The following is a 22,957-nucleotide window of genomic DNA, read 5'->3' on the forward strand; positions in this document are numbered from 1 at the left end:
TAAATTTAGCACACGTAAATACTTATTTACGACCTGGTTGGTAAGACAGTCAAATACCAATTGAAAATGCACAATTTAAGACTACAAAAAGTACAACACAGAATATTATGTAATTCTGATTATAAATAATTACAATACTTAAAACAATTGCACACCATTTAAAAATGTAAAAAAAAATATATAATTATAATTCTTGATTATATATACGTACATATTTTATTAAAAAATATATATATACCTAATCGACCATGTTAACAGTCCATGTATTGCAACGGCTACATGGAGAATAGTATAAAACTATGAATAAATGTACAAAATTATAAAATTAAATTCATAAAATTATGAATTAAAAAAAGGTATGATGTACTAATTATAAGGTTTGATTACAGTGAAAATGACTTAATGAAATTAATAAAAACATAATTAGGTCCGAAAATAGTCTAATTCCTGGTCTATTTGCTCAGGTTATTTCTAAATTGACTGTATATTATAAATAACATATAAACAAAAAAAAAATCATTAGATATAAATGATATTTTATGCGTTAAAAATGATTAAATTAAATTAGGTACATGACTACTATATTATTTTGTAATTGTCAGTGGTTGTTTATACACACTAATAACATTTTGAGAAATTTAATTAATAATGGTATATGTAATCTATCCTTTATGATATTTCTTGTCTTTACTGTTTCCACTTTATATCCTGACCATATTTTGTAGCTTATAGTGTGAACGTACCTTATACCAACTTTCAATGCTGAGTAATTTGTTCAGACAACTAAACATAAATGATGGCACATGTCGACTGTCGAGGGTTGTTACTCAATGCTATGCTACTATGCTTCAGGTAGTCGCTAACCGAAGAAGAAAAAATTGACCAGTGGCTATCATCAATCAAGATGCCGAAGGGTAGCCAAGGCCAAGGCAGATGAGACATAATGGAGGACCATAATAATAGTACCAAGGACGACCGCTCGTAAACGATTTTTGTGAGACTGCAACGTGAAAAAAGGGCTGCAGTCTGTAACAAATCGAAATTATTTCCTCTTGCACTTACTTATAGCCTATTGGTCTAAGCTATACATTTTTAACCAAGTTACAGACATTCAACGTAGACAGGTTATATGAACGGTAGTTAATAAATTAATACTACAAACTGTAATATTATCTATTAATTTGACGAATGTATATTATACTATCTAGCCTATCCCCAAAGTAAAATCATTTAAACTATATTGTAATAAATAAAATGTTAAACAAATATCTAACAAAAGTATACATAATAATATATAGGTAATTATCAAAACATAAATCGTAATGCGATTTAATATTACGAAAAAGTACAATTTAGTAGTGCCGTAAATTCTTTAAAAACAGTAATTGTTAAATAAATTATTAAAACAATTATTATTTTAGATAATCATTTTTTTTTTCAAAACATTCTTTTAACTAATATTGTTTGGAAATTATTTATATGGAACCCATAATATATTATCTAGAGCCAATAAATCTTGAATCAATAAATTTGGAATCTAAATTATTTTGTAAATATATTTCTAGAATCGACATCTTTTTAAAACTATTAATCTAGAATCAATAAACTTTGGAACGATAAATCTTAAATCAATTAATTTAGATCGACATTAAAAAAAATAAGTTTTTTCTGGAATTAATAAAATTGAATAACTTTTAAGCTTCTTCCAATCGTGGTTATTTGTACAAATAGGCCATGGTAAATACTAAATGGTAATATTAACTTACAACAGCTCACTCACGGGACCTCTTGAACTATATAATACATAAATTCTAGATTTATATGTTTCCAAGTAAAGTCAATTCTAGAATTATTGGTTCCAAATAATCTCGATTTAAGAATTATTACTTTTAAATTATTATCTTATTTTTATGTAAGTATTGCCGATTCCAGTAAAATTAATACAAGTGATTGTTTATTCATTTTTTCCAATTGATTTTTTAGTTTAAATTATGCCATATTTTAAGATAATCAGTTTCAAAAATTAAGTATTTCAAATTTTAGAATTTACAATTATTGCATGCGTCCATTTTACAATAATTATAAGTGCAATTATGAATACAAATTAATTATTGTAGTTAGCACGGGAAATTAAATTAACAGATTACAGATTTACAAATTCGCGGTATAAATAGTCTTAATGTAGACAATAGTTTTATAAATTAAATTTTTAGTGTTTTTAACTAAATTTTCAAACTAAAAAAAGCAATTTTAACCCAAATTATTCCGTTGAAGTTATTTTTAAAATTACATTTTTTTCCACGTTATTCTTCTATACAAAATACTCGTATACTATATTTTTACAAAGTATCAAAATTGGATTTTAGTTTTTTAGAAATTTGAAATTTGCACTTTTACACAATAGCTTATAATATTAGACCTTAAAATTTCTGGTGGATTAAGTATAAAAGAATTAGTATTTGATTGCACATATTTGCATATTATTTCAATGTAAATTTGAATTTAGTTTCAAAAGTTGGAATAATCATTTTTCAGTTTTTAAAAGCTCTAGAAGGGAAAATTTACTAAAAATTAATAATAAGGTTGGCTTTTTAGACACAAAATAAAAAACAATTAAAAAAGACAGGCATAAGCATTCATTAAAATCATTACTATTTAGTATTTAATAATTATAATAGATATTATATAGTGTTACTGTAAACATGAATCATGATATAACTCTCTCTCGGTTTGACTCTAATTGCTATGATTCGTCGTTCTAAAAAAACAAACATTTTCTTTACGCCATGGTAAACCGGTACATTGTCAAGAGGTTAGTCACATTTTTAAACTAACGGTACTTAGTTTATCCGTGTTGAATATTGACTCATAGCTCTTGCATAACATACTGATTTTATACTATTTATATTTATTATTTTGAATAATTATAAAAATTAATATTATTAATTATTATAATATTAATAACAGTAGTTATAAAATTCTATTAAATCCAAAGTTCTTATCTATATTTTATTTTTGTGCTTTTATCACTTAAAACCATCAAATTACTTACATTATAAAGTCGTTTTGAAAAATGTATACCTAAATAACGTAAAATGACTAAAATAAACCAGACAACTATTAAAACGGCCATATACTGGACTACTGTCAACTATAATCTATATTTAATTATAAACAACAACAGTTACAATATCTCGTAGCGTTTTGAATGAACAATAACGAATATACAATATAATGTATGCGGCCGACTGCGAATGCACCTAAGCGTTCTGGTTGAATGCAATCGTGTAGTGAGTACTGACAAAATAATTATCGTCAAAAAAGAATTTCGTAGATGCCGACCACTCGTGGCGACTTAGGTAAAATGTAATAATAATAACACCTGACCGCATTATTACCATTAGGAAGAAATCTATTATAATTTATATTCTGTTCTCCCACAACCGCCGAATGGGGGTCGGCCGCACGAGAAAAGATCCGCATGGCAGCAACCAACTCTTTTTCACTCTTTCACGAAGCCGCCGCCGTGCGTACCCTTGACCTGACATTGGCTATGGTGTTTGCCATTACGTACGTTCTGCTTGCTATAAAGTGCCTAGTCAACTAGTATTAATTTATTCCGCTAGCAAACGTGCGTACACGTTATTGGAAAACTATATTCTCCATCATGCGTCTAACCGGACAAATGTACCGCATTAGTAGTGCATTTTGCATGATGCGCGCTCTAACATAAAAAAATTATTACAATATTATTACGCCTTCTGCTGTTCGATCATCGTCGGCATGAATAAACCATAAGACATAACTTACGTTAGCATAGGCATAAACATATACATATAACCGTGTTCACGTGTTCGTGCCACCATTGTAATCAGTTTTGGTAAGATAAAAATCGTCGCCGCCGCCGCCGTTTTATTTATTTAACTCATCGACAACAATACTTGAAACGAGCAAAATGAAAATACATCTCACCGAAAAAAATATGAATGCTTTCCATGCGGCACCTACACACCCTTTGCCTAACAGCCAACAGACAGTCAACAGTTAATCTGTTTACTTACGGTTTTGTCTTTTAATATTTAAATTTTTAAGACCGTAACTGACGGCATGTTTCCAATATTTTTTTAATGTCTATATACGTTTGTATGCATGAAGGTGTACGAGCAACACGTTTACAGGTCGTAATCATGATAAGTCCAACACAGATTCTGATCATTTGTCTATCATTGAAGCTCGTCTTCGACGTTTACGAGTACAGCAAATACCAAAATGGATAAACAAATATAAAAAATAACTGTGGCGGCGATGTCAGTAGCGTTTACTTTGTATTACGGTTATCATTTATTAATCAGACCAGTGAATATACAAAGGGTAGGTTAGACGGCGATGACAACTGCAATGACAGTGCATTTAACAATGCGTTCTGTAACTGATATAATATAATAATCATTAATCTGTAGACACTGGCACACTTGGGCTATGAGGGTTTATCACAAAACCAGTGGGCATCAAATGACAGGTTGCACATGATCAAACAAGCGATGAAGCTTAAGAAAAAAGAACAAATGCCACCTGCTTTCCCGAATGGATGGTTTTCGATCATCGAGTCTGATCAAGTAAAATTAGAACAAGTCCAATATGTATCGGCTCTGGGTAATATCTATTTTATAATTTTGCCGTTTTCCAATAACTAGCATAATATGTCTTATTTTAAATTACTTAACTCTGAACTTCATTAGTAATTTAATCATTTTTTTTATTAATAACTTTGTTAATTTGTTTATGTCATAGTTATTGAGGACATTTATTTGATATTCAGTAATTTTTTAAAATTTTAAAATGATACAAATGATTTAGTATTATTCAATTTTCTTGTATCTAGAGGGCAATATATACGTTGCCAAAAGCCTCATGATACTATTCAATACACAAATACATAATGCAATTTAAAATTTTAACATTTGCATAGACTATAGATGTATCAATATTATAAATGAATTATTTCATTCTACGTCAATAATTCATCTTACTAATGGTAGGAAATGAAAATCAATTTCTATAGAAAAAATAATGGAGGGGTACGCTATATTGCTCCTTTTATGGGAATGTTTCTGGAGGGAATGTAAAGTAAGAGAAAAACATTTTGTAATTTATGAAAAATATAATGTTAAAGAAGTTTTCTTCTTGCTAACCAAAGTTAATAAATCAGATATTACGTTATTTTTATTTATTTATGGAATTTCTTATCAAAATTACAAAGTTAAGCTCAAAATATTTGTTTATTTTTTTGTTTAACTTCATAACATGCTCTAACTTACATAACATGTCAACAAACATTTTTGTTTTAAATATAATTAAACCAAATTTAATATTTACTATGTTAATAACTTTCATGAGAACATTTTGCCGTGTTCCTATCAAAAAATGGCATTATCAACACTCTAGATGCCAACTGTCCTCATTTGGAGGCTCAGTTATAGGGAATAGTCTACAATGCCCATGTCATGGTTGGACATTTTCGGGTAATAGCGGGAAGTGTGTAAAGATTGCAAACAGTTGTTCAAGAGGTAAATATTAAACTTACAAGTGTACATTGAAATAATACGTACGGCTTAACTGGCGAAATACATTTTAAGGCGATGTTTCTTTAATACAAAGCTATAAAAGAATTGTTTTTTATAGGTATTTTTTTTATTCATATAATAATTGTACACGTAAGAAATGGTTAGCCAAATTTTTCACATGTTATACTCTATTTATTAGCAATCATAAAACGCGTACCCTATCAAAATATAATAGTATAATGACCAATGATGTAGCTAAAGACGCATTGGAAACCCAACACTGTTATCATGAGATGGTTTCTTGAATAATTCTCTAACCGGGACAGGTCGTCATTCCGTCGCCGGAAAGGCGATGGCGTTTTCTTTTTTCAAGACGATTTCTCCCCCGCCAAATGGAGCGCCCATGACCAAGCGTCGAACCAGCGATAGTGAGCGCTGAACACACTGATGCCTTACCCACTTGTTCTCTTCTAATAGTATAATACATACTACATAGTATGCATCCATCGTCTCTTACAAAACCTAGCGCGTTCTCTCAAAAACAACAAGTTTGTCCTTATCCGCCAAAAACTTACAACACACTAGGTTAGTTCTTTCCTGCGAAAACAAACAATTTTTTTTTTATTTTCCAATGATCCAATTAACACGTGACATACTTATGTAAAAAAAAGAAGTTCGCAACTAGTTGTTTTTAATAACGACAATTTTTTTTACTAAAGATTTTCACTTAAAAAAGATATTGTGCCAAATTGTTCGTAATCTGTTCAGGCTATTTTTCGCTTTTTCTGTACATTAATATATCCTGACCAATTCGCCAAATGTGGTCACTTAAGGGTAAAAAAAAAAATAATTATCTTCTTTCTTAGCACTTCAAAGGTTAAAATCTCAAAAAGGTCGTCATACAAAAACATTTTGTTTTTTATTTACCCTGAGGGCCAGGGGTGACAGAATATCTATGGAAACTATCATTATCTTGGTTTATTTGGGAATAAAACAATTTAATTTTAATGATATGGATTTACTGACAGATATCGTCATATTCTGATATACATTTAGGATAAAATGACTTTCGTGTTGTGATTTATCGTTGACAGGGTGTAAAACCATATCCAAAAATTCACCCCATCCCCACTTGTTTACTAATAATAAACTGCTTATCAGACAAATTCAACAACATGGTTGGTTTTCGAGAGAATATAGCAAGGTTGTCAACTCCTTAAAAAAATATTACGAAAACAGTCAAACCCTAGCGAAAAATGCATAACTTGATAGGGAAGCGAAGTTCTAATGGTGAAAGACACCTAAAATGTGCGCCCTATAGTTTATTGTGGTTGAGTCGTAACTCGTATTTCTCCAAAATTAACCTTTAGCAAAACTAAATACACCCTAAGTCAACTATTTTTGAGACATGACAAAAATAATGACACCGATATTGAATCATGATTTGCCATAGACACAAATGTACCACCACTTTGGGTGAAATTACCCCATCCATGATTATTGAATTGTTGTTTTTATAAAAAAAAGTTAAGAGTATCTATACTTCATGTTGATACATCAATACATGGATATGTCCTGCAATCTTGTATCTCTAATCCACTATCTCTATTAACTCACCTCCATACTCCCCTTTAATCCCTCCAAGATCCTCCTCCATAATCCATAATGATGTCAGCACTGTGACACAAAACGTGACGGACAAATTTTAAGAATGACCCCCAGCCATAAGACATACCCATGTCAAAAAAAACTATTTAATACTATATATATATATATATAATACTTTATATAAGTATTATATAATGTAATGGAAATTGAAAAACAATTTCTCATTGTAAGGCAGTATTTTCTGTCGCTATCTATCTAACGCGAAACAGGAAATTTAGACATATTTTCGTTCCAACGTACTGATAAATCTCCTGATTCGATAAGATATCTGAACACAGATTTAAATTTCTAAGAATCTCTTCTAGGGGAAGACTTCTTCGCTTTTTTGTTCAATGTAGTTTTTTGAAAAAATCTTTTATATTTAATTTTTAATTTTTTAATTAAATACTGGCAAGTTTAAAGTAAACATTTAATAAGTGGAAAAGTTATTTCCTAAAAGATATTCTGCGAAATCAGTATTTTAAATTACTTAGAGCATCAGTAGATCGATTGGTACCAGTACGTTGGAATGAAACTCTATGTCTAAAGTCTTAACTGCTATGCTGTGCGTTAAATTAACGCAGACAGGAAATATTGCTTTCCAATCCTCTAAACAATCAAAATTGTGTTACCAAAAAACTTTTTGTCTATTTTTTGTAAAAAATGTGCGTTTTATTATTGAAAAATTTCAAATTTACTTCATTTAATTAGAAAAAAAAATCATTTTTAAAAGAAAATCTGTTTCTAACATAGCTCAGTAAAGAGCAATTCACAATTTTGTCACACTGAATCAAAACTAGCCTTTACTCATGGAAAAAATTGTTAAAATTAATATTTACGTTGATGATTAACATCAACAAATTAACATAAAATAAATGGACATAGTCGAAATTGATTAAAAACCCTTATTATTAAATTTAACATTTATTAAAACCAAAGAATAAGTTATTCTTAAATATTCCTTGTATACAGAGTTGAGCATTATTTATTTATTTTTTATCTAAATAATTATTTAAATATTTTTTTTTATTCGAATAAATCATCTTAGATTTAGTCGAATTAATAAAATATTATTCGTTAATAGAATAAAAAATGTCCAGTTCTACCTGTATAAATTCCTTAAAACTCAACCGCTTTCAATCCCCTTAATTGTAAATCATCAAAAGCTGAATTTTTTTTTTTAAAAATGCTATATATAATGTATACAGTTTTTCTTGTAAGTTAGAGTGTCCAAGAAAATAGTTTAATTAGATTCAACTTTATAACATTATACTTTATTATTATAAATAATATTAATATTTTATATTGATATTTATAATTAATGATATTAGGTAACCTAAAGGGTAGCACGCCAGCACCGAGTATACCTAACAATAAAAGCATATGACCCCTGTACCACGAATGGCGCTAGAAGAAATCCTTCTTGAAGCGGTTTACTAATTTTTGCAATTTTTTTTTTATTTATGTCGCTTGCTGTTAAAACATTTGTCTTTTAGCAGTGTAAACGCAATAATTTACAAGAGCAGATGTTTACATATTTTCCACCTGACGACTTGATCGGTTGAATAAGCTTCAAGCGATCCAGCCATGATGTATGATTTTAAGTATCACAAAAAAAAAATATTAAACTCATTGTTAAGTACTTTTTTAACATTAATGTAGAAATACTCCTGGCTTAGATACACAAGGTTATTGCATTGCTACCCATTGACAATTTTGATAGTAGAAATAAAACGGTAGCGTAAAGAGAGCTAATCAAATTTATTTATTTTGTAAAGATATTTAATATATTTATTTAAAAACATTGATATCCCCTGCCCTGACACTGCTATTTTGTGAATTGTTAATATAATAGAGTGGAGATTTGCAATAACTTGGAATATTTAAGCCATGGGTTATACTAAACGTAAGTAAAAGCTTTCAACAGCTCGAGGCACCCACAAGAAAAAAATTTCAGTGTCTATATTATTTAAAAGGGTTGATCAACACATAGGTAGCATTTAATACTAAAAAGAGGTTTTTTCGGAATATTCGTAAATAAAATATATATATATAATATGTTGTGAGCTGCAAAACATGTTTATGACCACCTTTAGTGTACTGAACATATGTACAAGGTTGTAAAATATTCCTCAAATCAGATGCAGCCATGTTCCTTTATCCATTCTGAATCATTTTTTTTTTAACTATGTGAAGAAATTTAGAATCCAAGATAAAATGTGTAATATAATTTTGGGTTAAAAGTTTAGTTTTCTTACTTAAATTATACATGTTATAATCAAAATATTTAATAAATTTGGCTATAAATTCGTATTTTCTATATGTTCATGAAAAATGTTTAACAGCGCTTCATCGATTCGTAAATATTTTCAAAACATTTCTTGTATGAAGGTAGTTTACATAAGTAATCTTCAATAAACTTAAATGCAATCTTTCATACACGAATTCAGATTATGTAAAACTAAGAAATTATAATTCAAGATAGTAGGTAATACGCTTTTTTTACTATTTTATCTATAAATATAGTAATAGAATCACTTATTCATTCTGCTGATTATCGTCGTAACATTCCATGTATTTTAATAGTCTTAACTTACAACTCTTTCAAACCTTAGATATTCAACTACACTCTGGTTACTTCCTAATATAAAATTTCTGTCTAAGAATATTGATTCTTAACAAATGTATATAACGTACTTAGTAAATGTATATATGTATATAAAAAATACATTTTAAAACCCTTTGAGCTCAACTTTATATAAGCGCAGCTAGAGTTCTTTGGAGAGGGGCGAAGAATAAACTTCATAACAGTGTAATGAGTAATCATTAAAAAAATATACATCTATACATAAATATGGGAGTTTAAAATAAGTGTTTTTTTTTTAATATACAACTATGTTTTTAGATTGTACCTGGATTAGTAATTTTAAACATGAAATTTTTGATTGGAACTATAACAATAATACAAGTGGTTACACCTGTAGAACCTCTTATTCAAAAAATTGTGCAGCACATTTACTGTCCTTTGCAATTATCATGTTTTGCTTCAATCATTCTAAAAATGGAAACAATTATGGTATATAAAATTATTTTATACGAATGATCAATATTATATTATGATTTACTTTGACCTAACTTTCAAGTTCAAAAATGTTGTAAGCTAAATGTTTTTTTTTCGATTTAAAAGGGAAACAAGCTTTTGCAATGTTTTGTATTTCAGAAGTACAATAAGCGTATAATGTTTCTGATTTATAAACTGTATTAGTTAGGAATTTGGAATTAAAGCTTAAGCTTTTAATTTAGATTTTTTCGAAAAATTGCCTACATAAAACAATTTATTTAATATAACGTAGGTATTAATAACGAGTATAACGTCCTCGTTATTAATACCTCGCAGAACGAATACATTTACGTTCGCTTCGAAACATGACGGGATTCAGGAGTTAAATAGGCATTAATTCCGGTCCCCTAAAAATATATGTGAAACTCGTTCTATAGTGAACGATTTTGTTTACAATTTTGTAGATCTAGTCGAGAATGATATTAAATAATTTTTTTTCAAGAAATTTCATTATTTAATATTGTTGATAACATAGGTAATAGTTCTCTATCAAAGCTAAACATAAGACAAATTGGTTACCTATAGCCATAAAACATATTTTTATGTACATTATGTTCATTTGTACTTGTACCGTTAATTGGCGCAGTTGCCTCACTTCGTCCGAACTCCCAAAATGTTTTTACTTTAATACTAGAATAATAAATGGAACTAATGATAAGATGAGATATAACGGTTTTTGGAACTAATTTTTATTTAATTTTACAAGGAGGTAATTTTGTATACACCTTACAAAACCTAGTAAATTTATTTACTTATATTTATTTTTACTTTATTATACTAAATGATCTAAGGATCCAACAGTAAATAAGTTCACTATTGGAAAAATTGATAACTTGAGTTTTTGCATACCTACATTTTTTTATTTGTTCATACTCATAGTTGATCAACCTCCTTATAACTACACCGTCCCTCCGGTTACAATTCGCGATATCATGTGGATTTCAATTTTCAATCACTCGCAAGTCGCAAAACGTTAAAATTCCTAAGTATCTACTAACAGTTCATTTTAAATTATTAATAAACTTTTTATTTTAACATTAAAAATAAAATTAAACACACTATTAACACCTTGAACGTTGAAAATTAAGATAATTTTTTCCATTACAATTGCACAAGTCCTTTAAGAAAAGTCCCAAAACCAAAATTTTACAGGACAAGCAAAAACCTTTTTTCTACTAATGGTCCATCTCATGTAAACGGCAAATCCAAATCCCTATTTAGAAGGGAAGAAAACTCTGCGATAACTGGTATTTCTCCAATTTTCATAAAATGTGTGTCACTTTAAGAATCGAAAACAAAAAAACTATTTTGGCTAAAATATTGACTTATGGGGTTTCACAAATGACTGATTCAATTATATAATGTTAAGTTCTAAAACTAAAATGATACATTATTTATAGGCGTTCACAATAGGTATGTAACACCCATAAGCATAATTTAATTATGCTGTTTTATTCTTAACTCGTTTTTTAAATTTTAGCTGGAGAGAGATATAATAATATGGATTTTGGAACCACAAGATTTATGTAGAAAAACCTTTGTGTACAAAAGAAGAATTAACAATTTTATCTTACCGTCAATGGTTCAAACAATTTTACAGTGAAAATAGTCCAAAATTTAGTTTTAAAACAATGGAATGGTAACTAATTGTGTAAATCTAATTAAATACATAAATAAATAGTTTGTATTTTTTTATTTCAAAGCAGCAAAAGAAGTATTAAATATAACATAATTTATGAAATCATTAAAATAATACTAACTGAACAAATACAATTAAAAACAAGAAATTTTAATAATTAACGTTTTATTGGTTCAGTCTCTTTTTTTAGCCACCTTATAGCTCTTTCATCGCCAACTTTTTGTAGTAGTGGTGTTAATGTCTCCAAACATTTCTTGTGATAATCATTTAAATAAGCAATCTAACACAGATTTGATAAAAATAATTATTTTAACATTGGCTCAATGAATTAATCTACTTACTTCTTTATCGGTGAGTATATCAATAACCAACATTTTAGTTTGAATGGGACACATTGTTACAGTTTCAAACTCCAAAAATGGTTTCTGTGGCATTTTAAACGTGGTTGTTGAGTCTTTCACAAGTACTATATCTTCAATACGAATACCAAACTTTCCGTCTTCATAATATCCAGGTTCTACAGGCAATAGAGTTGAAAAATGTATTATAGTAAAACAAATTATCTATTTAAAACAAATTATTTGCTTCCTGTTCACCTTTAATTAAAAAAATTACTTTTTTTTTTTTTGGAAATAAATAAAATAGTAAAACCTTATAATTTGAATGCACATACAAAATATTAGGTATAGATCTTAAAAATTTAAAGGAAATTTAAAAATATTGTACTTGGACATAAATGAGAAATAATTGTTGTACCTTGTTTGTATAACAAACTAACTAGAAAACTATAATAAAACAAAAACATTTTCCGAGTGTCAAAATAACAAACTACAATTTTTTTATACTCCATCTAATTTAAGAATATCCAGACGGCCATATAAAAAACTGGTTTTCATCAGTTGGCCGCCCATTAAATTAGATGTAGTCAAATTTTTTTTAAAATTTATTATAATTTAGGAATTTATTAAAAAAATGTTGAAGTATTAAGAATAATTTTTTACAACTAGTTGCATATTTTGACTGCAAGGGCCATGGATGGATGCTGCCCAAGAGGATTTTATTTTTATTTTTAAACAATTCATAAATATTATATTTACACTTTTTCATTTTTAAAACTATTATCATTATTAGTTTTTTTTTATCAACTGTGATGTGTTAATTCAATTATTAGTTAAGTAATTAGGACTCTTTTTTGGTAGTTGAAATGTTTTTCGAACTATCACAGCATCCTTGACAGCAATTTAAAAAAATGTTTTCATCTAAACATAGCTACGTATATTCTCCATTATTGGCTAAATAATAATCGTAGACAATTTTTATCGTCGGTTTTTTTTTATATTATTAACTCAACATTCACAATTTTTACTTTAATTCAGACATTTTTTTTACATTTTTAAGGTAAAATTTCTGTTTTTGTCTTTATACAGTATGGAAGGAAGTTTATCATGAATTCAAAAACTTAATGTGTGTGGCTAGTTTGTTTACCAATTATGATAATATACAACGCATTTAGGTAATGGTCATTATAATGTTGCCACCCGGTAGAACAATGAAACAACTGCAAAATTAGGTAAAATGGACTAAATGCTTCAATGTGTTTAGATATAGCGAACGCATAAGATAGAACAACGATAGAAAAATAGAAGATAGAAAAACAACATAACTGTAATTGTAATAATTAATTGTGCATTCATTTGAAAAATAATTTGGTTCTTTGGTTCTCCTTCAAAATTTCAATTATTGCAGTTGTGTCATTGTTCTACCGGGGCGGCGATATTATCTGCCTAATATAAACCTGAGTATTTCTGTTGTTATAATCGCCTATCTAGTACTTAACATACCATACGTGCATGCAAATTTATTGGTACCACAAGTACCATAAATGTACTATATCAAACTTTTCCAATTATAACTGTTTTAAGAGTATTGACATTTCCTATTTGTTTTATCTGACATGCTACAAAGAAATTATTTGTCCATAATCCCAGCCAACCTAGTGTTACGATAAGAAATCTGAAAACGTATTTCAATTTATCATAAAGTTTACTTGAGATCGGTTTTTAAACTTTAAGTTTTAAGGTATTGAATGTATTAAATGATACCTCTATACACTTTTTTAATATATGATATTCTGAACATTCAAAATTACCATTGGACAAGAACATTCCTGGTTGTAATCCTGGATCATTAGGTATCTCTCTCCAAGAAATTCCCATTGGGCCTTCATGAACATTTAAATAAGCACCAATCCCATGTCCCGTACCATGCATATAATCTAATCCAACTTCCCACAGAAATCTACGAGCAAATGAATCTAAACAGTTACCCTGGAATACAAAATTTTAAATTAGTTTCAAATGTGTAATGCAATTAGAAAAAGTAGAATAATTATTAGAAACAATGTATTTACTAAAATCTTATGTGGAAATTTGCTCATTGCCAAATTTGCTTGGCCCTTAAAAACTCTAGTAAAACATTCTCTTTGATAATCAGTTGGTGTTCCAAAATGTAATGTTCTGGTAACATCAGTTGTGCCATCTCTAAATAATTATTTCATAAAATTAGTTAATAGTTCTATTTAAAAACAAATATTTATAATGACAATGATAATATGCTAGTAGCATTACTTACAAAAATTGACCACCAGAGTCACACAAATACATTTCATTAAGACTTAATGCCCTGTCAGTTTCTGGTGTTGGAGAATAATGAATAATTCCTGCATTTGGGCCAGAAGACGATATAGTTTCAAAGCTCAATCCTACAAAATCATCTTGCAAACTAAGAAAAAAAAATTATTAAATATAGTATAATATGTATAAGAACTATTAAGCAAATAATACTAAACCTCCTGAATGATAATAATTTTTCTGCTGCAGATATTTCAGTCAAATTTCCTTGAGATATATTTTCCTCTAGCCAAGAAAAATATGAACACAAAGCAGCACCATCTTTAATATGAGCATTAATAAGACCTAAAAACCCCAAATTAATGTTATATTCATTTATCATTAATTTCAAAAATAAATTGTAATATTGCCAATACCTTTAATTTCAACTGGATTTTTGATAGCTTTCATAAGAGGAATTGGTGTTGGTTTAGATATACGATTTGATTTTGAAACAGTAGTGACTAAATTATAACTGGATTTATCCGAAACCCAAACTTTACCAGTTTTACTACTATCTGATGCCAACTAAGAAAACCAATACAAAATGTAAACATTCATAGATTTTTTTTTTATGCATTTAGAAATTATACATCCTTATAAATACGTTAGTTTAAAAAAAAAAATGTTATTAATAAATTTATCTATTGGTTGAAATAGGTAAACAAATAAAATAAAATAATCTACAATCGAATAAGCACCTCAAAAATTACATGTAATTAAATTACAATTTTTCACTAAACATAAAGAACTTAAGTACTCCAGAAATTAAACTTAATTTTCAATTTTATCTTCTTATAATTTTATTTTTAGGATCTGGTATCCATAGTTCATAGTTTTGTAGTTTCATATATCAGTTAATCAGTATAAAACATATTTACCTTGTGCAAGGAGTAGCAATTTACTATATAAAATTTGGTCAAAAAAATTTGAAACTTAAATGGTAACATATATATATTTAATTGTATTTTTAAATTGGGAATAATTTTCTGGAAATTTTTACTGGTCTTTTTTTTTAATAAATAGTTATTAAAACACAAAATTAAGGACGGGAGGAAGGGTGGTGTGTGGTTTTCTTTATCTGTGGGCATTATTTAAACATACTCTACCTCCCGTCACATATTTTAAACTTTAATAACTTTAAAACTATTTATTCAAAGCTGGTTATCGATTAGACAAACTTTTCAGAAAATTGTTTTGTATTTAAATATTTAACTAAATATTTATGTCATTATTAAGTTTCAAAAGCTGATAAAGCTCTAGAAAATATTAAAAAAGATAAAAATTTAAATATTGTCTAATACTGTAATATAACATTAACAAATTTGTGTTCAAAAAGAATAACAGCTGAATTGTAATTTCAAGAGTAAACTAGTGTAGGGTATTATTAAAAGAATCACTTGGTATACATATTATATATTGTATTAAAAGTATGAAACTCTAATTTATCTGCTGTATAATATACTATTTTTTGTTTATAGGTTTTAACTTTTAATTAATGTGAAAGGTTCTTATAAGATAAAGTTAGATATGTACCACAATATAATAATCAATTAATTAATAACTTATAATTAAATCAATAGTTTTTAGAAAGATAGTTAGACAAGCAGACAAATGTACATAAAGTACATTTCATATTTGTCTAATTACGAAATAAAACATTTTACATAATTTTAAGTGCAAAACTATTTCTTACTATATCATTGAAAAAAGTATGTATTGTTTCATATGGATGGATATTAACAGATAAGTTTTCATTTTTGAAATGTTCCAATACTGATTTTTCAAGTTTTTTTTCTTCGATGAACAGATGAACATCAGTATGTGTTAAAACCACATATGAATAGAAAACTGGATTGTAAGAAATATCAGACCCTCTCAAATTGAGCAGCCCTAAAAATGGTTCAATAAATAATATTATACAATAATGATAATTAAAATCACTTATTAATATTTTTTAAATGTATTAAACTTACACGCTATCTCATCTAAAGCAGTGACTAACAAAATAGAAGCATTTTTTTCAGTCATTTTTTGCCGAACTTCTTCCACTTTCTCTCCGCATATTTTACCTGGCAACATATACGACAATATTGAAAATAATGACATGTTGAACACACATAATTTTAAATTCTCAATTTTAAGAATATCATACTACACATTACCAGAATATTTGACGTTCAACGGTTTAACTGGATTACATGGAACTGCTGGACGATTTGACCACATGAGATCAATTAGGTTGGTTTCTAATGGTACTAAACTTATTCCTTTATACTTTATTTCTTTATTAATTCTTCGCCACTCGCTGTAAGTTATCAGATTGGCATCAACTCCAATTCTTGAACCAGGTTTCATGTTTTTTGATAGCCATTCTGATATTGTTGGTGTGTCTGGTAAACCTAATAAACATTTAATTAACAAATTTTAAGACAATTTATGTTACATTTTTGTTGTCACATTGCAGTTTAGTTGCAACAATTTTTTTTTGTACTTATTTCTAATTAATCAAACAGTAATTTTTTCAAAACTGTTTGTTTTTAGTCCTAAGAGTGTTTAAAAGTGAAATTGTACACTACTATAACATAAACAAATACTATTAATTGAAAGCTTATGTGGGGTTTGTTAATAATTTTCTTCTTCTTTATTAACTTAACGGTCCATTTAGGACTAACGCTGTCATTACAATATCTCTATAGTCTTTTTATATGTTAGTTACTTCTTATTTTATATGTATGTGTTTCTCGGTTAAAGTTTGGTCCGTATATTTTATTAGTTCATAGTACTTTTTTTTCAAACGTTATTAATCTCATATAAGAGCGTTACAGTGCTAAAACCATAAAGCGTCACTCCTGGCTGTGCAGATACATACAAGAGTAATGCGTTTTGGTTTCTGCCGCTACTGTCTTTATAAGGGTCAAAAAATAACCTAACCTAACCTAACCTTGGGCCAAAATCGTTTTTTGTTAAGGCCCCTGGATACCGACCATTTTTAAGGAGTTTTGTATAGGCAATATTTAAGAAAAAAGTGGTTTTATTAAATTTTAATTATGTTAATTAATTTACCGGTTAATTTATATGAGCTTCATGGTATTATTTTTAATTTAAATAATTTTGTCTATGAGTAAAAGCCATTTTAGTTAATATAATAGTACATTTTTTGTCCATCGCACAGGCTGAACCAGTAATCCGATAAGTAATCTGAAAACAGATTTGAATTCGTCTTAAGTTTACTTGAGATCGGTCAGCGTACTTTTTTGATATCTTATTCCTACTACGCATAAAACACGTTTGAACATTTTATTAAATTTTAAAATCAAATTTGGAAAGGGTTAAAATTAAAAATTGAAAAAAGTGCTCTGACCGATCTCAAGTAAACTTCACGACAAATTCATATCTGTTTTTAGATTGCTTATCGAATTAATGGTTCACCCTGTGCGATGGACAAAAAATGATGTATTTTGGCTGAAAAAAACGGTCGGTATCCAGGGGCCTTAACATTGTTTTCATTATTTACTAAATTTGAGGAAACACCCATACATACAAAAATTATTTTCATGTTACCTAATTCGGTTAATTTATCAGTATGGGTGTATCCTTAAAACTTATAAAATATAAATAAAACTATTATAATTTTTAAGAAAAAAACAGGTAAAAACAAATTTAAATAACAAACCCATTTTCATAAGAGTCCAATTATTGTCTAACTGCTGATTAGCTTGTAAAAAATAACGACCATCTGTCCATAGTAATGCTTCATTTTGAGTAATAAGAGCCAAACCAGCAGAACCATTAAATCCTGTAATAAAAGCTCTACGTCCATCACTTGCAGCAATATACTCATTCTAAAAAAAAAAAAATATAATTAAATGTTCATTTTTACCATCGTTAAAAATAATATATTATTATAAAAGCAACAATTATGCTCACTTGATGTGCATCTTCCGATAATACAATGTAACCATTTAATAGTTCACCTAAATATTTCATCTTCAACAATTCTCGAAATTTTAATAAAAGATGTCCGGTACCAACAGCCATGATGCTACCAAAAAAATTAAAATACAATAAAAACAATACAAATTTTAATTACTATACATCAACTACACAACAAAATTTATCATTAACAGAATTTTCTTTCTCAATTTTCAAGTCAACATTTATTTTATTGATTTTTAATTGACTATTAGAATTCAGGTCTAGTAAGAAGATATTAATAAGAATGAGATAGTTGTCTCTCATTAATGTGGGTTGGTGATGGTTAGGGATAATTGTTTTGTTTTCAACACAAAGCTTAGAAAGCATTAATTTTTAATAGTTGCAATAGAATAAATATTTTAGAGTTAATTCTTAATATTTACCTTTATCAAATTTCATAAATCTTAATTGAATAAACAAAGTAGCTACTCAATGTTTTTTTTATTTGTTTTTGGAGTAAAATTTGTCCAGTACAAATTATATTCAAAAAGTAAGGTTACCACTATCAGTACAAATCGAAAAATGCATAATTGTTAATAAAATATACAGCACATATTACAGAAGTATTAAAATATCTTTGCAAATAATCGCTGTTCAGTTCTCTGTATTTAATGAGTCTTGGTACCAATTTTATTATTCCTGTGTCAATCGTATTTGTTACCACCTCTACAACCCATTTATTCACAGCATACTTGTATGGTTCGTATACCATTACTGGTTTTTGACTAATGATAACTTAATTTAAAATTTTAATACATGGTGTGTGCTGAGAAAAACCATACCTAAAAATATCCAAGGACTACTGCACATAAATAATGATAATGAGATTTTATTAAGATTAATATGTTGGTGTCAAAGTTAAAAACTGCGACAAATAAAATTTCTTATTCATTAACCGTTAACTTTAAAGATAAGAGTGATGCATAGAAACATCCATTTGGTGGTTTTGGTGCAATTATGATTGAAATATACAAAGTTATTGCACATATATTCATCATCAAATATTCAATGATAAAAACAAATATGTCAGCGTAACAGGCAGCCAATCAAAATAAAGTATATAAGTACATGGTAAAATACATTATAATTATAGTAAACTGATATCCCGTTACGCTACCATTTTATTTCTGATAGAACAATTTTGAGATGACGTACAATAATAATAATGTACTATATTATAACCATGGGTGCAACAAACCATTTTCTAAAAGAATAGATTAAAAAAAGAAATGAAAAAAAAAAAAAAATGGCAAACCCAACTAGTGTAAATAATATTGAAGTGTTTTTCTTATTGAACTCAAGTCCTTTTATCAAAAGCTACTTGTTGCCTTTAATGCCTTTAATTTATTCATCCCTATTTAATTAGACACTTCCATGGCTTACAAGTAGTATGTTTTATATATTACTAATTAGAACTTTATTTATACATTTTTTATTTTTCAATGGAAATTCTAAAATATAATTTTAATGAATGTGTTAAAAGTAAACACGTTCATATTATACATTGGCGTGACTAGACTTCATTGGCAGCAGCAGCCTAGCTTATGAGTGGCGCTACCTTCATAAATCGAAAAGAGCCCCTTAAACTCAAGGTCGTATTTTTTTAAGGGGAGGGGCGGTAAGTTCCCCAATCAAATTTAAAAAACAAGTATATTATCTATTTACAGTTAATAATTTACAGTATTTTCAGTACCTACCTTTGAATTTAACTCCAGAAATATTATTTATCTATTATACCACCTAGATACACATTAATCTAGTTATCTTCATTAAAAATAATCATATAATCGTATCCCAATTATGTAAAATTAAACGAAAACTATTATAATAGATTTAAACATTTTTACAACGTATAATGAATTACATAATTAACAAAATATATAATGTGTAAGTGTATTCAATAACAAAGTTCTTTAAATAGTACCTACATAACATGTAAAAATAATAATAATAGTAACAACACATAATATTTATAACATTTTATGACATATTTCAAAGAACAAGTCTTCTTTTTGTTGGAACATTTTTAAAATCATCAATAACTTCGTCAAAATTGTTATTACTCACCAACTCTTGTTTAATAAATAAAAATAATAATGCACTATTCCTTTCTTGTGTCATGGTACTACAGTGCACTTATAAATAATAATAATAAAACGTATATTTTAAAAAATATTTTACGAAAATATAAAAAACTTGGAAAAAAATATTTATAAAATATAATACTAAATTGCAATTTTTTATTTAAAGTATAAAATTAAATTAAATTAATTTTATATTTTAATATATATACTATTATAAATATTATATTCTAAACAGTTAATAAATATTTTATTTGAATACACTTTTAACATTTATAAAATTTAAAATTTTGGTCCCTGGGGCTAACGTTTGATAAACATCTAACATGGCTCGCATTTAAAACAAAAACGCAAATCGGTCAACTCCAGATTGCACCTTCTAAGACCACTATTAAAATTCAAATTGTCCCTATCAAATAAGTTGACTATATATAAGTCAATAATTGGTCCAGCCTGGCTCTACGGTATCCAACTATGGGGGACTGCTAAGCCGTCCAACACCAAATCCCTCCAAGCGTTTCAGTCAATTTGCCTACGAATAATTACCTCTGCACTTTGGTACGAAACAAAAACCTCTACAAACTAACAACCCTCAACGAACTGGCCAAATCCCACTGTACCAAATTTTACTCTAAACTACACTCCCATTCCAATCCTCTAATTAAAAAATTATCCTCTGTCTCACTTATTCCTAGAAGGCTAAAAAGGCAATGGCCCAGGGGGACCTACTTAATACATAAACATTAATTATTCTGGTCAGGTGGCACTGCTGAGAGCCTTTTGTATTCATACATTATTGTCACTGTTACTTTGTCATCAGACTTGCTGATTATACATATTTTGTATAGATTGTAAATAAAGAAAATCTTTTAATAAAAAAAAAAAAATGTTGGTCTAAACATTAAAATTTAAAATATATTATACAATATTATATTAACTTTTCATTTCAAATATTTTAAACTAAATTTAACTTAAATATTAATTTTAATGTATGATTGTGAATTGTTACATGGATATTTGGGTAAGGTCATGATTAATTTTCAGGTCTTTTTATCAAAACTTAAAAATTGAAAATTAAAAATTCAAGTTCTATTTTTAGTACATAGGTAAGTAGTTGAAACTTTTTTGAAGTTTGCAAAAGTGTATTGTTAATATATAGTGAACATTTCAAGTTTACTTTATTTACTTTTATGCCCTCGTTAATTATATAATCTAATGTGGGTAAAAACAAGAGTATAATCATTTTTATTAAAGGTGGTATTAATTAAACGCCGCCGTATGATAATGGGCCCCACTGAATACCTTGGGTGGGCCGGCCTAAGGCCGGACACATTATAGGGTAGGCAAGGCACACCCTAACCCCCCTTAGCTACGTGCCTAACACCACCACTCCACAACATGTCTATGAACCGTTTACTACGATAATTTTTTGCTGTCAATAGTTTTAAAAATAATTCATATAAATAGTGACAGTTACCCACAATCTACATACATATTATATTGCAATAATGATAAGTATGATAAATGGTCAGAGAGTAGAGGCATCAATTCGACAATACTACCTAATTTTTTTTTAACAAATCTTTATATCAATGTTTAAAAATCATTTAATTTTAATTTATTTGTCTAATAACTCTGACCGGCGCCTTTAAAAAGTTGCAAGGACAGCCCAGGCACCCTAGGCTGCCGCTGTAGGCACGCCTATGATATTATATCAAACTAAAAATTACTTGTTGTTAAACTATTAGGATGTAAGTCAATGAAGTCAAATTAGGTAGGTCAGTAGGCTGGTATCTAAATAAATATCAAGTGTCTCACACAAAGATAGTTCACACAGCACACCACAACTGTTTGTATCATTCTAGTCCTAAAGACTAACAAGATTCAGTAATTGTAACTGTGTAACTCTTAATTGACCCATAAAACCAACACATATAACATATCAATAAAATAAATTATTAATGACTTGTTATGTATTAAACACCGATAAAAATTAAGAATAAATCAAAATTAATTTTGTATCAAATGTGTAGAATTTTTTTTTTAAGATATACTATTAAGTATTAGACATACCTGAAAGATTTGTAAGGAGTACAAATGTCTTATTTAAGTAGATACATACAAGTATGAACACACGAAATCAAAATTAATACCTAATAAAATAATAAAAATGACACGGAAAATTGTAATGTAATGTTTATACTTTATTGTTAATGTGAATTGTGAATTATCCTTCTATCTTAATATTCTGTTATCTC

General features: G+C 27.9%; 2 protein-coding genes across 3 annotated transcripts; one reads left to right on the plus strand and one right to left on the minus strand.

The window, feature by feature from the left end:
• Positions 1 to 4,011: 4,011 nt before the first annotated feature.
• On the plus strand, positions 4,012 to 11,975 carry LOC126835851 (cholesterol 7-desaturase nvd-like). The gene is given in 8 exon segments (XM_050568698.1): positions 4,012 to 4,371; positions 4,461 to 4,653; positions 5,398 to 5,460; positions 5,463 to 5,567; positions 6,284 to 6,351; positions 10,129 to 10,287; positions 11,813 to 11,833; positions 11,835 to 11,975. Coding segments are annotated over 8 exon segments (816 nt in total). The 5' UTR covers positions 4,012 to 4,305.
• Positions 11,976 to 12,006: 31 nt separating this feature from the next.
• LOC126835610 (xaa-Pro aminopeptidase ApepP) lies at positions 12,007 to 22,933 on the minus strand. 2 transcript variants are annotated; one of them, XM_050568300.1, is made up of 13 exons: positions 22,773 to 22,931; positions 18,571 to 18,685; positions 18,317 to 18,485; positions 16,806 to 17,042; positions 16,617 to 16,712; positions 16,337 to 16,533; positions 15,018 to 15,168; positions 14,820 to 14,946; positions 14,603 to 14,752; positions 14,382 to 14,511; positions 14,121 to 14,298; positions 12,313 to 12,488; positions 12,007 to 12,251 (listed from the first exon to the last, which is right to left on the minus strand). In XM_050568300.1, the coding sequence occupies exons 2-13, from the start codon at positions 18,679 to 18,681 to the stop codon at positions 12,129 to 12,131; spliced, it is 1,845 nt and encodes a 614-aa protein (XP_050424257.1). In that variant the 5' UTR covers positions 18,682 to 18,685; positions 22,773 to 22,931; the 3' UTR covers positions 12,007 to 12,128. The 2 variants fall into 2 exon arrangements, with proteins under 2 accessions (XP_050424257.1, XP_050424258.1); XM_050568301.1 differs by lacking the exons at positions 12,007 to 12,251; positions 12,313 to 12,488 and adding an exon at positions 13,925 to 13,984 and having other exon boundaries at positions 14,074 to 14,298; positions 22,773 to 22,933.
• Between the last annotated feature and the right edge of the window lie 24 nt (positions 22,934 to 22,957).

The sequence above is a fragment of the Adelges cooleyi genome, unplaced genomic scaffold (assembly GCF_023614345.1).
Source record: "Adelges cooleyi isolate 19-005CV unplaced genomic scaffold, UGA_ACOO_1.1 ACOO_flye_CR_arks_rails_tigmint_CR_PRNA_23, whole genome shotgun sequence".
NCBI lineage: Eukaryota > Metazoa > Arthropoda > Insecta > Hemiptera > Adelgidae > Adelges > Adelges cooleyi.